This window comes from Lactuca virosa, chromosome 3 (genome assembly GCF_052849685.1).
Source record: "Lactuca virosa cultivar CGN04683 chromosome 3, Lactuca_virosa_CGN04683_v6, whole genome shotgun sequence".
In the NCBI taxonomy this organism is placed as follows: domain Eukaryota; kingdom Viridiplantae; phylum Streptophyta; class Magnoliopsida; order Asterales; family Asteraceae; genus Lactuca; species Lactuca virosa.
Genome location: NC_136428.1, coordinates 252,837,749 through 252,853,748, shown reverse-complemented (window position 1 = coordinate 252,853,748; position 16,000 = coordinate 252,837,749). Strand labels below are relative to the sequence as shown.

At 39.3% G+C, this 16,000-nt stretch overlaps 1 protein-coding gene across 1 annotated transcript; it reads right to left on the bottom strand.

Annotated features, from left to right (window-relative positions):
* Positions 1-9,093: 9,093 nt before the first annotated feature.
* Positions 9,094-11,186, bottom strand: LOC145162912 (putative prolyl 4-hydroxylase 7). The gene is made up of 7 exons (XM_079081888.1): positions 11,074-11,186; positions 10,902-10,991; positions 10,771-10,828; positions 10,560-10,664; positions 10,233-10,466; positions 9,876-9,939; positions 9,094-9,503 (listed from the first exon to the last, which is right to left on the bottom strand). The coding sequence occupies exons 1-7, from the start codon at positions 11,163-11,165 to the stop codon at positions 9,205-9,207; spliced, it is 942 nt and encodes a 313-aa protein (XP_078938014.1). The 5' UTR covers positions 11,166-11,186; the 3' UTR covers positions 9,094-9,204.
* Positions 11,187-16,000: the final 4,814 nt, after the last annotated feature.

Sequence of the window (16,000 nt, the reverse complement as noted above, 5' to 3'; positions counted from 1 at the left end):
AAAACCATCCTTTGAAACATATCCATAAACCATAATAAAATCAAGTATGATCAAAACATCAAAATACATTAGAGTAAGGTAAAATGCGGAACATCATAATGTGTGCGATGCGATCACCCTGGGCTCTTCCGCTTGGATCCGGAAGTACCTAAAAAATAAACTGAAAATCGTAAGCACAAATCTTAGTGAGTTCCCCAAAATACCACATACCATACATAACAAACATATAATTGGCCCCGCCCGACATCGAGCCCCGCTCGGAACAGATCTGTTAGTAAATAATGGCCCCGCCCGTGATCAGACCCGCCCGGTATACATGCAAACAAATAAACACATGCAAGAATCACAAAGGTAAATAGCATACAAGATAGTCATTAGGCCCCGCCCGGTAAACATATCAGAAAACATACATGCAGAGTCATGCAGACAACTAGCATCCTAATTATAATAAACCATGGGCTGAAATTGGTGCATTCGACTCGCCAAACACAGTGAGAAAACTCACCTCAAGCTGCTGAATCTCTCAGATAAAATCTATGTCTGCTGATCCGGAAAATCCCCACGCTAACACCATCAAATAATATCCAATTAATAATTGGATCTCAACCCATATTCAAGAATCTAAATTACTTGTCCAACATCAAGGGTAAAATACCATTTTACCTTTTCTTACTTGGACGAAAACCAAGGCCCAACCTATTTGCTCAAAAAGCCCAAATTCTTAAATGACATCCCAAATCCCAATATGACTCAACTTCCAAAATGAACCCAAAAACCATCATGACCTAAATCCAAGAAAACCCATAGCCTAACAATGACCTAAAGTTAGAAGTCCAATGGCCTAATAAGGCCCAAAAACTAAAAGTCCAAAATATGGCCCAAACCTGTAAAAGTCAATCGAAAGTCAAGGCTGTTGAGTATCCCTGACGTACTCAGTCTTACGCCATGTGTTCTACCTCGGTGGCCAGTACATGCATCGTACTAGCTGGGTACACCCAGCGTACTATGCAGTTGACCAAACTTTACCATTAAGCACTTAATTGGTTAATTCACTAAGCCAAACTCTCAGATCTGATCCAAATGGTGACTTAACACGTAAACTTGGCAACTTTACTCCCATGCATGACTTAATGGGACCCAAAACTTAAAAAGAACCATATTAGGGATCCTAACACATGCATGGACCAATATAACTCATAAAGAATGCATTTTTATGGTTAAGGGACCTCAAAGATGCTAAGATCTAACATCCATGGCTTCCGGAGTAGACCATACTCACAAATATGGCTTAAGGACCCGAAAATGCACAAATGAAGCCCTAAATTGGATCTAGCATAAGGAATCATCAAGTAGAGAACTTTATACCTCAAATAGCTTGTAAAGATGATGATGGTTTTGGATCTACAATCTCAAGCCACACCAAGACAACCTCAAAGTGTTCTTTTTTCCTTCAAATCACCAAAACTCACTTCCAAGCTCAAAACTCACAAATGGCACTTAAGGTTTCGTTCTTAGGGTTTAGGGGAATGGAGGCTGACCAAAAGATACCACTAAGGCAACATAAGTTTCTTAAATAGGGCACAAACTCTAAAAATTAGGGTTTGTGCCTGCTTAGCGTACCCCCGCATACTCCCACGTATGCCCAACGTACGTGGGTGCATCCGTGACCAACTAATGAGCCAGTACACCCAACATACTCATAGAGTATGCCCAGTGTATTCGGCTAGGGACTTAACATGAAATGAATTTACATTAAGGGTTAAAAAGGAACATACCAATAATCTCGAATGTTACAATTCTCCCCCACTTGAATCAGAATTCGTCCTCGAAGTCCGCTGCCGCAAATAACCCTGTGTAATGCTCCCTCATCTCGTCCACTGTCTCCCATCTCCATTCTGAGCCCTTGCAGTGCTGCCACTGTACTTTCACCAACTAAACAACCTTGTTCCTCAAGTTTTTGTCTTCCTATCAAGAATCTCCACCGGTCTCTCGACATAATTCAGTCGATCATCCACCTGAATATCCTCCAGTGGAACCACTATGGAATCATCAACCAAGCATTTCTGAAGCTGAGAGATGTGAAATGTGCTATGGATCTTACTAAGCTCCTCGGGAAGATCCAAGAGATAAGTAACCCGGCCCATCCGGGCCAAAACCCTGAAAGGACCGATGTGCCTAGGGACCAACTTGCCCCTCTTCCTGAATCGGATGATACCTTTCCAAGGTGACACCTTCAGGAGAACCATATCCCCAACCTGGAACTCTAGGTATGATCGGTGCTTATCAGCATAGCTCTTATGTTGACTCTGTGCTGTCTGAAGTCCACCCCGAACCTGCTGAATCAACTCGGTAGTCTTGATTTTGACTTCGGTACTCCCCATGACTCGCTGACCAACCTCACCCCAACATATCGGGCTCCTACATTTCCTCCCATAGAGTATCTCAAACGGAGGTCGGTCGACACTGGCATGATAACTGTTTTTAAACGAAAACTCCGCCAAATGGAGATACTTATCCCAAGTCCCACCGAAATTCATTACACATGCACGAAGCATATCCTCCATGGTCTGGATAGTCTGCTCGTTCTGTCCATCAGTCTGCAGGTGGAAAGTTGTGCTAAAATGCAGATGAGTACCTAACTCCTCATGGATCCTCTTCCAGAACCTAGAAGTAAACCGGACATCCCTATCTGAAACCACAGAAACCGGCACCCCATGCCATGCCACAACCTCCCTGATGTGTATGTCGGCCAACTTCTCTACATATATACTCTCCTGAATCGTTATAAAATGCGCACTCTTGGTCAATCGATCCACGATAACCAAAATTGAATCCTCTCCGTGCTCTTTCCGAGGCAACTTCGTAATGAAATCCATGGTGATCCCCTCTTATTTCCAAACGAGAATGTCTAACGACTGCATCTTGCTGTGAGGCCGCTGATGCTCGGCCTTGACTTTCCTGCAAGCCAAGCACCTCTCTACATGCCAAGCTACATCCCGCTTCATACAGGGACACCAATAATCAGGATGGAGGTCTCTATATATCTTTGTTGCCTCGGGATGAATGGAAAATATCGACTTGTGCGCCTCCACCATCAAAACCTGACGCGCACCACCCCAATAAGGAACCCACACCCTCATATGGAGATTTAATAACCCCCGACTATCATAATCGAAGGAAGCCACCTAACCCACTATGCACTCACTCTTCCGGTGCTCTTCCTTCATAGAGTTCATGTCACCAAATATTGAGGGCAAACACCACAACCCCCAACTATAAACCATGCGTAGGATAGTTTGCCTCATGAGGCTTCAGCTACCTCGAAGCGTAAGCAATAACGTGACCCCTCTACATCAGAACTGCACCAAAACATGTGATCGACACATCACAATAAACCACGAAATCCTCAACACCCTCTAGCAGGGTCAAAAATTGGCGCCTCACTCAATCTTTGTCTCAGGGTCTCAAAAGCTGCCTACTGCTCAGGCCCCCAGTGAAAAGTGACAATCTTCTTTGTCAACCGAGTTAGAGGAACCACTACCTTGGAAAAATCCTGAATGAACCTCCGATAGTAACCTGCCAACACAAGGAAACTCCGAATCTCAGATGGAGACTTCGGAACCTCCTATCCCATCACGCCTCAACCTTGTCCGGATCGACCAGAATACTGTTCTGGTTGACAAGGTGCCCAATAAACTGCACCTCATGCAACCAGAACTCACACTTGGAGAAATTTGCATAAAGTCTCTCCTCCTTAGAGTCTCTAATACCTCCCTTAAGTGCTCCTCATGCAGCTCCTGGGTCTTGGAATAGATTAGGATGTCATCAATGAATACAATCACAGACCGATCAAGCATCAGCCAGCACACACGGTTCATGAGGTCCATGAACGCGACTGAAGCATTAGTGAGCCCAAATGGCATCACCACGAACTCGTAATGACCATATCGAGTCCAGAATACCGTCTTCTGCACATCCTCCTCTATGAACCTCATCTGATGATAACCCGAACGTAAATCAATCTTAGAAAAAAAAGATGCACCATAAAGTTGGTCAAACAAATCATCAATCCTCGGGAGTGGATAACGGTTGTTCACAGTTAGCTTATTTAGCTCTTGGTAGTCAATACACATCCAATGCGACCCATCCTTGTTCTTCACAAACATGATAGGTGCTCCCCATGGAGAACCGCTCGGTCGAATGAACCCCTTGTCTAATAAATCCTACAGCTATGTAGACAACCCCTACATCTCTAGCAGAGCTAACCGATATGGTGCTTTGGCTATCGGAGTTGCACCCAGAACCAAATCAATCCTAAACTCCACCTGCCTCTCAGGAGGCACTCCAGGCAATTCCTCCGGGAACACATCAGGGTATTCCCGAACAACCGGCACGTCATCCACAGTCGCCTTACTCTTGTCTCGGGTATCCATAACATAGGTAACATATCCAGAACAACCCTGTTGAAGATAATATTTGGCCCTAGCTATTGAACATAAAATCGGCCTACATTGGGCACTCTCTCCCCAAACCACTAACTCTCACCCACTTAGGGTTCGAATGGGTACCAACTGACGCTCGCAATCAATCACCGCCCTATTGGGGATCAACCAGTCTATCCCTATAATAACCTTGTTACCGCGCAAAGGAATAGGAACCAAATCAATCGAATACTTCTTGCTGAACATCTCAAGAACACAACCTCGATAAACCCTCGATACCCGGACAGATCGTTCATCCGTAATCTCAACCTCTAATGGACAATCTAGCTCCACCTGAGCACCATCAAACCTCTTGATGAGTGCAAGGGATACAAAAGACCGGGTAGCCCCCGAATCAAACAATACCAAGGCAGAGATATCATTCACAAGGAATGATCCTAAAACAAAACACATAAATATAACTCTCCCCCAATTGCCAGAACCCTTTGAACCCTAAACTTGCTCCGACTTCCTCTTCTTCTCCATCTCCAAGTCACACACACACTCTCTCTCTCTCTCCCTCCCTCTCTCTCTCTCTCTCTCTCTTTCTCTCTCTCTCTCTCTCTTTCTTTCTTTCTCTCTCTGGCCCTCTCTATGATATCATCCAATGTCTTGCAACTGGATCGAATCATAAACTGTCAGATATCACTCCTCAACATCTCATGGTATCTTACTTTCTTCATCTCCTCATCCGCCACATAATACGGAACTAGCAATGCCCTCTTGTGGAACATCGCAGTGATCTCAACCATCGTCTCAGTTGTCTGGCGGAGATCCTGAAACTCTCACGCCAACTGCTAGACCTTAATCATAGGTGCGAACTCGGCCCGAAATCTCGTCACAAAACCCTCCCAAGTCATGGACTCAATTGCCTCACCTCCCAAGGCATGTCCTACCTCCTCCCACCACTCTCGAGCTCTGTTTTTCAGAAGACAAGAAGCAATTCTGACCTTTTCCCCATCGATACAACTGCTAATGGGGAAGGCATTAGCGACATCCGCTAACCAACGTCTGCTTGCGATCGGGTCCTTCTTCCTAAAGAACTTTGGGGCTCCACATGCCCAAAACTCACAGAAAGTCAAGGTGCGAGCTCCCATCATCGCTACCATCTCAGAACAAAATGATCCCAAACGCTCCTCTAAAACCTCCATGATACCCTCCTTGATCGTACCAAAGATCACAGGAGTCTGCTCGAGTATGCTGCGGGTAATCTTAGACGAAATTAACTCCCAATTTTGATCATCCAACTGTTCGGCTCCAGAACATAAACCTCAACCCTCACCAGCACCAGAACCACTATCCGATCTTCCTCGAAGAGTCACCATACTGAAAATAGACCATTCAAACCATCAGAACACGCATATATATATATATATATATATATATATATATATATATATATATATATATATATATATATCGAGGAGTCTCATACTCTACAAGCTTCCCGGTATCATCGCAACTATCCTTGACTCGAGTACGGATCCTCTGCTTCTAGTAGTAAGGAGTCATACTACCTTCCATATCTATCCGTACTTTCCTCAAGGATCGCTATGAATCCTCCAAGTCACTCCTTATCCATACATACAATCCTCAACAAGACAACGCTCCCAACACTAAATCTCTTCCTAGGTTTTCCTAGGGGAACCACCAAACTACTCCATACCATCAACTACAGAAGGAACTCCCCCTAAGATCCTCTGACTAGCTCATGAATACAATTACATATCACCGACACCAGATAATTCTTCGAATGAAAGGTCTCACAGTACAACAGTTGGACTCAAACAAGAGCTGCGCACTAGAGTTAAAACCTAAGCTTGTAAAATTATTTAGTCTCAATAATATGTAACTTAGTATATTTGCATACTAGTTAGCTGAAGTTTATGGAAACTCCTAAAAGCACAAAGCAAGCAGCATTCGAGCATCGAGTAATCAGAACAAGCATATCCTAAACAGGTCATCCTATCACTTACTGATCAGTTCTAGCATGCAAGTCTACAAGCTCATACAGTAGGCATATAAAGGCATCTCTCCTAGCATTCTATGATGCAATTCCTTAGCAGATCCTTATCCATAACTAGCATGCGATTCACAAATTAACAAATCAAAGCATATCATAAAACATGTATGAGTATTTTGGGAAAAATTACTTGAGCTCGGTCGATTGCATGCACCACACCCTTTTCTTTTATTAGCAAACCCTTTTATAAAACATTTATTTTGAAAAATCTACCAAACCCTCAGTTTGAGTTCAGACACATCCGAGAGTATGCCTGAATCCCTCAAACTAAGGCTCTGATACCAACTTGTAACGTCCCAAAAATTAAGGCCAAAAATTTCATTTTTTAATTATAATAAAAACCATCCTTCGAAACATATCTATAAACCATAATAAAATCAAGTATGATCAAAACATCAAAATACATCAGAGTAAGGTAAAATGCGGAACATCATGGTGTGTGCGATGCGATCACCCAGGGCTCTTCCCCTTGGATCCGAAAGTACCTGAAACATAAACTGAAAACTGTAAGCACAAAGCTTACTGAGTTCCCCAAAATACCACATACCATACATAACAAACACATAATGAGCCCTGCCCATCATTGGGCCCCACCCGATATACATAGAAACACATAAACACATGCAAGAATCACAAAGGTAAATAGCATACAAGATAGTCATCAGGCCCCGCTCGGTAAACATATCAGAAAACAGACATGCAAGGTCACGTAGACAACTAGCATCCTAAGCATAATAAACCATGGGCCGACATTGGTGCCTTCGACCCGCCAAACACAGTGAGGAAACTCACTTCAAGCTGCTGAATCTCTCAGATAAAATATCGGTCTGCTGATTCGGAAAATCCCCGCGCTAACACCATCAAATAATATCCAATTAATAAATGGATCTCAACCCGTATTCAAGAATCTATATTACTTGACCAACATCCAGGGTAAAAGACCATTTTACCCTTTTCCTACTTGGCCTAAAACCAAGGCCCAACCCATTTTCTCAAAAAGCCCAAATTCCTAAATGACATCCTAAAGCCCAATACGGCCCAACTTCCTAAATGGGCCTAAAACCCATCATGGCCTAAATCCAAGAAAGCTCATAGCCTAGCAATGACCCAAAGTCAGAAGTCCAATGGTCCAATAAGGCCCAAACCCTAAAAGAGCAAAATACGGCCCAAACCCTTAAAAGTCAACCGAAAGTCAAGGCTGCTGAGTACGCCCGACATACTCAGTCTTACACCATGCGTTCTACCTTGATGGCCAGTACATGCATCGTACTAGCTGGGTACGCCCAACGTACAACGCAGTTGACCAAAATTTACCATTAAGCAGTTAATCGATTAAGTCACTAAGTCAAACTCTCAGATCTGATCCAAATGGTGACTTAACACGTAAAGTTGGCAACTTTACTCCCATGCATGACTTAATGGGACCCAAAACTTAAAAAGAACCATATTAAGGAACCTAACACATGCATGGACTAATATAACTCATAAAGAATGCATTTTTATGGTTAAGGGACCTCAAAGATGCTAAGATCTAACATCCATGGATTCTGGAGTACACCATACTCACAAATATGGCTTAAGGACCCACAAATGCACAAATGAATCCCTAAATTGGATCTAGCTTAAGGAATCATCAAGTACAAAACTTTATACCTCAAATAGCTTTGAAAGATGATGATGGTTCTGGATCTACAAGTTCAAGCCACACCAAGACAACCTCTAAGTGTTCTTCTTCCTTCAAATCACTAAAAACACTACCAAAACTCACTTCCAAGCTCAAAACTCACAAATGACACTTAGGGTTTCGTTCTTAGGGTTTGGGGGAGTGGAGGCTGACCAAAAGATACCACCAAGGCAACATAAGTTGCTTAAATAGGGCACAAACCCTAAAAATTAGGGTTTGTCCCTGCTTAACGTACGCCCCGCGTACGCCCAACGTACGTGGGCGCATCCGCGATCAACTAATGAGCCAGTACGCCCTACGTACGCATAGAGTATGCCCAACGTACTCGTCTAGGGACTTAAAATGAAAGGAATTTACATTAAGGGTTAAAAAGGAACATACCAATAATCTCGAATGTTACAGTAAGGGTAACTTAGTCTTTTTCATATCGATTAGGGACCAAAAGCGTAACGGAAACAAATCTTACGTATGGTCCGAGTTAAAAATTCTTTATAGGGACCAAGTGCCCAGATAACCCAAAATCACATGGACCGTTTGTGTAATTTACCCTATAATTTATTATTATTTTTATATATTAAAATACGAACATATTTGGGGAATTAGGGATTTAGGGTATTAGTAAACGAACTTTTTAACGAGCTCGAATCGAGCTTAAGTTTATTTAGGTATGTTAGACAGAAAAACGAGCAAAGCTTGTATAATTCTTTACGAGCTCGAGCCGATCTCAGTACAATAACGCTCGAATCGAGGCGACCCGAATCTGGCTGTGCTCGGGCTCGGCTGGGCTCATTTTCACCCCACCTAAACCCGAAATACCTAATCAACACCCTGAAATTTTAATAAATACATAATAAGTATTTATTCACTATAAGGCTAAAAGGAACATGGTAAAAAGAGCTAGCCTATATTTAAATGGGTATTTATTTTCACATATTCCTTAAACTTATATCACACACACCAACTCCCTTTACACCCAAATTGCCACACAGTGATAAACACACAAGAAATTTTATCTACTAACATACTTTGCAACTCTTCCTACAATATCCAGAATCTTCCGAAGATCCAATCATATATTCACGATTCGTCTTACATTCGCCAGCAGCCGCCCACTTGGCGCAGTTCGCATGTTCATCCGTACAGTCATCACTCGCATTATCCTCGGACTTGTCAAAGTTCCTGACATGGATCCACTTTGTTGCTGACCATTTCTCGCCTTCTATCACGGGGCAACTCCCGTGTAAGCTTAATACATCGATTGTAGCATTAGGATAAAGACTAAAGAACAACAATGCATCACCTTTCTCCGGTTTCACTGCAGATTAACATTTCTTATAAACATGTGGATACCTCTATTTCCAAAATGTGTTTTAAATTCATGAGGACAAAACTTTATAGATAAACATGTTAGGGTAAGAACAATACTAAGATGGGTGACCTCCTGAAAAGTCTTTATGTTGTTGTCCAGAGTTGACAATATCTTGTTACGTGCGCTTGAGGTGTTAGATCTTGTTGCAAACATATTGTAATAATAGGTTATCGGTCCCATATGGATAGTTGATTTGGAGGTTATTGGGTTGGTTTGTAAATTTGAATATGGGGTGTTATGTATATAATTAATGTGTTTTGATTTCAAATTTAAATTATGTGTTTTTTAGTAGAACTTTCATGGGATAGAAAAAATTACCAGCATAACCCCTTTTCGCACATTCAGACCAATCTCCATTCGCTTTCGGCTGAGATTCTTTTACCTGCAAAGATCGCAAACAAATGTAGCGGAAAATATAAAATCTATCGGGTGGTTCGGGGTTGTAAATCTAGAAATCATCTTTTGGAGGGTGGAAATTATGTAATGTATGATTTTATGCTAAATTTTTTTAAGGGTTAAAAAAAAGATATAAAAGGTACATTCATTTATTTGTTTATTCTATTATTTTACTTTCATTTCTTCCTAACAACATTATATTTTAAAAACCTACCCAATTTTAACAAAATAATTTAAATAGAAACATATTTTCACTGCACACACCAAAAACACTCATACCTGTGATCTTGGAAACACAGTCTCACCACCCTTGCGTACATTAGAAAGATACATAAGAACAGTGGCAACCCTGTGGCCTCCCTTTACTTGGTTGACTTTATCATGGAAGTAATCCCAATGTGGCTCATATTTTTGACCATGTTCATAATGCAATACTTGCATAGCTTCTCCATTTTCAACAGGAAGAAATGTCCACGCAGAAATCCTTGATTCAATTCCAGCAACAAGTTTATCCTTCAAATCCAAGATCAAACATTATATCGTTCATAATCCTTCATTAATTTTCCATATATTTAGGTTTAATTATGAACAGGTGAATCAGTTTACCTGAGATTTCCTAAGAAACATGCCTGAACTAGTTCTGATCTCACTTGCTACACTCTCTCCAGATTCATTATCTGCAACCTTGGACATTTCTAGCTTATCCTTCGCCTGATTATCCAAATTCATGTGGATTGTCACGATATCAACTTCTATAGTAGAAAATTCCTAGATTATGAATGAATTTGAAAGAGTGAGAGTAGAAACGATTACGCACCAATTCAATGAGATGATCGCACTCTGCATCTGTCAAAAAGTTTCTATAAAGAAACGCCCTGTACAGATTTCAAAATTTAAACTGATGTTCGTGCAATCGCATAACCAAGAACATGAAGAGATGATTCAAACCTTGGACGCCATGAAATTTGGGTGACCCGAGTAGGATCAAAGGGGTGACCATAGGAATCACCATTCGGTAATCTAATAACCGACCCACGTCTGAAGAAACAAAATTGAATTGGAATCCGATTAGAGAGTGATATTAAGTTAATAGTATGAGAATTTGGTGAAGAGGAGATACATTTTGCGGAATCCTGAAGATTCGATGAAGAAATTGCGGAAGAACAGGATGGAACAGAGGAAGTATGGAATCAAAAAGACTCGAAAATCCATGAGGGATCTTTGATAACTCTCAAAAACCCTTTTTGAGAATTATTAGAGGGAAAGAAGGGTTTATGAAATACTTTCGATGGAAAGTTGGCAACCATCTTTTTGATCTGATAATGAAAAGAACTAATTGGGGTAATCAAGAATGGTAGATATGGTGAATCTCTTTAAACGGGTCGGGTCACGTTTCAATACTTCAAAGAGGGCGCTCTGTTGCAGTCTTTGTTTTTGAATTTACATGAGTTTTAGCTCCAAAACTGAAACTTGAAAGAAAGAAAGAAACAGTCAAATAAATTAACACGTCTTTTAATCTCTCACAAGTCGAATCAGCAAGTAATATTTTCATGTTTATGTATTTTGGAAAAAATATGAAAATGGAATAGTTAACGATTATTCTAAAAAGCTATACATTTATAGTTAAGATAAATTTAGATCTTAATCAACAGCAAAATGTATAATCTACTTTCATAGTTAGCTGAGGGGTGTGTTTGGTTCCGGAACCGGTATAAAGGAACCGGTTCCGCTGTTCCGGTTCGGTTCCAGGTACGAGATAGGGTAAATCGGTTTTGGAACCGTTGAGCATCGGAAATCTTTGATTTTGAACCGGTTTTGGGTTTAGAACCGAAAATAACCGAAAACGGGGGCTGATTTGGCGCAGAAAATATAAAAAAGGAGTTGTAATTCATTTACATGCAAGGTGCTGTTTGGGACTTCTATGAAAAACCAAATTAAATGCGTGTATATGATGCTATTATAATAAAAAAAGCATCAAAATGCTCTATCTTTGAACAATTAATTTTTTATAAATACAAATTTTCAGTTTTTTTATATCTTTCAATATGATTATATAATGGTACTTCATTTGTGTCATATTTGGGTAAATAAAGCGATTGATTGATAGTGCAATCTGAATTCATATATAAAGTGATGCATCAATCTCTTCCTAACGTGTCATATATAAAGTGAATTCATGTATAAAATACCAATCTGAATTCATATGTATAGGAATTACGAACGGAAAACTGAACTTGGGTACATCACTTCGGTTCCAACCGGTTCTGTTCTAAGTTCTAACTTAGTTCGTTGTGTATACATGTTACGTGGGCCACACGATGCTGATGTGGAAGGCTTTCATGGGTTTGAACACCGCCTCCTTTTCCGAACACTTTCAGTCTTTTCCAATGTGATACTTTCTACATTACAAGGTCGTAAAGTCAAATAGTCTTCTTCCAAGCTTGCATACGTGGGCCGCCTTCACCTTTTTTTGGATCGTCTTTATTTTCATTTGTTAATTTAACTATATTTGGGCCCACGAGTTTACTCTCTCCCAGTTCAAGTCGAGCACAACCGGGTTCTCGATTTCTCTCGTTGAGTAAACGGTGGTATATCAATGCTAGAATGGTGGTTATTATTGTAAGAGATTTCCATGTAGGGTAAATGTTCATCCCACTTGCCACCAAAGTCGATCATCAAAGATATTAGCATGTCTTCAACCATTTAGATGGTTCTCAAATTTCCCATCCGTTGGAGGATGATATAAGATGGTCAAGTTTTATTTCGTCCCTAATTCTTTTTGCCTAGATTTCCAAAACTATAAAGTGAATGGGGAATCCCTATTCGAAACAATTCTCTTTGATTGCCCCTAAACGGAGATCCAAATTCAGCCCTTGACTATTTTCACCAAATTCAAAGTTTATGTCACCCTAAAATTTTTCAAACTTTTTAAAAACTATGGTTATAATTCTTTTTTTGGGAATTTACTCGTATTTAACAAAACTCGGTCCCATAAAACATTTACATTTAAATCATTAGATGTTACCATTAAGCATCAATACAACCAATATCAAATATATACGAAATTACATCGATACCAATATTAAGGAACTCAACAATTTCCACTCCATCTATTATGACACATCATCTAGCTTTTATCAATCAACACTCTATCCTTATGTATAACTTGGGATATATGACATTAAAAAGAGATACGCAAGACAATATGTCACGTGAGATACACGGGTTTGTGACTCAAAATATTTATCACATTATCATCAAAACATTTCATCTTTGCAAAACATAGTTCAAATAGACATTTTCCATATTCCGTTCCATATCAAAACATTTCATTAGTCATAACATAATTGAAAAGACATTTCTTCTCAAATTTAATTCCATCTTTCGTTAAGGGCTAATTTTGGTGTTGAACCGTTGCCATTTTTATACTTAGGGTCTAGCAATACCCCCAAGTATACACCAAGGTTGAAAGAACAAAATCAGTCCACAAAGCCATCATTTCCGTTAGGACATCTTTCTCGCGAAGGGGAAACGTCACCCCAATAGATTCCTCTATATCACGTTACGGGGACATCATGGCTCGAGAAATATATTCTTATATCACTTTTCGTCTCTTATCATTACTTTCCATAATTTACACATTTCTTTTGTTAGTATCAAAATACTCATTTCAAAGGTAAAACATCTATATTTCAAAAACATTTTGAACACGTTATCAGAACATCCGTTCTTTTAAAACATTCTTTCTTTTCAAAACATTCTTTACTCTCAAGACATCCTTTCAAAACGTTCATTTCAAAAGTATTTAATACATTCATCTCAAAAGTATTTAATACATTCATTTCAAAACATTTCATATATCAAAGCATTGGTCTTTCATTATCATAAAATCATTTTGCAATGTAACCCAAAGTGGGAAAATGATAACATGTACTCACCTAGGTCACCAATGTAGATTGCTACTCCTTTCCAGCTCAAATCCACGAGTAAACACTCCTTAAACACCACCTATACAATGTAAGTGAAGGTCAACAAAATAACCAAAATACCCTTGAGGGTCATAAAAACTATAAACTATTCTAAACATCATTTTTCAACCATTTCTAACTAATGCATTTGAATTAGGTCAAACAGACTCTTAACGAAGAAGTTAGAAATCTTTAAATTTTCAAACAGCCAAATCTACTCGGCCTAAATGAATGGTGTTGTACACATTTTTTCTTCTTTTAATATCCTACTATACATAGTTCTTGAAGGCCCTTTCCAATTCACTTTGTACCATCTGTATTGTTTCTCACACATGATTAAGAGGTATTTTATCATGCTAAAACACTTCATTTAATTCATTAAGTGCTCACTGAAACCTTTAAGGATATGATGATCCTTAAGCTTTAAATGAAGGTTTAGCTAGTCTAGTTTCTAATTTCACATTCTAATTCTCACATAGTTTGTTCCTAACTAATTGAATACCCATGTGAAAGTTGTTAAGCATATAAAACCACCATTAATCTCATTATAAGTAGATAAACTAACTATGTAATCCTCAATTCCATTCCATGTTTCCCAAATTGCCCTTTGGACCAAAACAATCACTAGATCTAGAATTTCACTAGCATCCCTTCATGTTTATGTTCCAATATCATCTCTAGAGTGTCAATTCATATTAATGAATGTCATTCACTTCTAATATGTCAATCATCATGTAGTTATCCTTAAACTTCCCAAAATACTTTTATGGCCAAATATTCCATAATTTTAACTAAAGATAATTCAAGTCTTCATGGTTTTGCATTCAAATCACTAAAATAGTATCCATTCATGATTATGGACTTCCTTTACTCTAAATATTCTCAACTAAAAGGGGGGTTTCATTGTTTTTATCACAAATTCTCCCAAAACCACCTAAAATCCATGTTTATGTAACATTCTACCGTCATGGATGAACTTGAGCATTCCAATTGGATTTGTTGCTATCAAATATCATCTAAGCCAGAGAATACAATCTAATTTTATCATCAATTGAAATTATTCCAATTTCGGGTTTCTAGGGTTCATGGATATTTTACCAAAATCATTAAATCCATCAATGTGATGATTAGATTGAGGTTAGAACCATGGGAACCACTCAAGGGAGGTTAGCAAAACAAATCCTAATAATAATTTGAAGCCAAATCGACATTGGAGTTTTTCCCCAAACATTGAACTCGAAATTTAGAGCTAAGGGATAAGAGATTATACCTAGGAAGCTTTTGATTCCTCTTTCCTTTGCTTGATTGCTCAAATCTTGTCTTGTATCAATCCTTAGATGAAAAACAGAAGAAAATCATCATGAGAGAGTTCCTTAGTTTTCTCTCCAATTTTTTTTATGAATGAGGGGAAATGGATGCATCTTATTTCCGCAACATTTTCAAATTTAGTCCCTCAATATTACTTGTTTTGGCCAGAACCCACATAACCTCAATATTTGTGTTTTTAACTTAAGTTTTGACATAATAAGTCCTTCCTCATCCATTATAAATTTGGTAGTTGTAACGTCCCGGTTTTCAACCTAAATTTTTCATTTGTATTTACTAAAATATATCAGAGTATAATTACATTATGAGGGAACATGTTGTGAACGCGCATATGTACATTCAAACCTTGCCCTTCTCACAAGTCGATGAAGTACCTGAAAAACATTTATATTCAACTGGGCAAACACGAAGCTTAGTGAGTTCCCCAAAATACCATATACCAGAATACATATACATATATTTGAACAATGGCTCCCGTACTTTTTTCGTTCCACCATCAACCCTGACTAAACTTATGTGGGTCTATAGGCTCCCGTACTTTGGTCGGTCCGACATCAACCCTAACTAAATCTACGTGGGTCTATAGGCTCCCGTACTTTGATCGCTCCTCCATCAACTCTAATTAAATCTACACAGGTCTATAGGCTCTTGTACTTTGGTCGTTCCGCCATCGACCCTAACTAAATCTACGCGGGTCTATAGGCTCCCGTACTTTGGTCGTTCCACCGTCACCCTTAACTAAATTATGAAAAT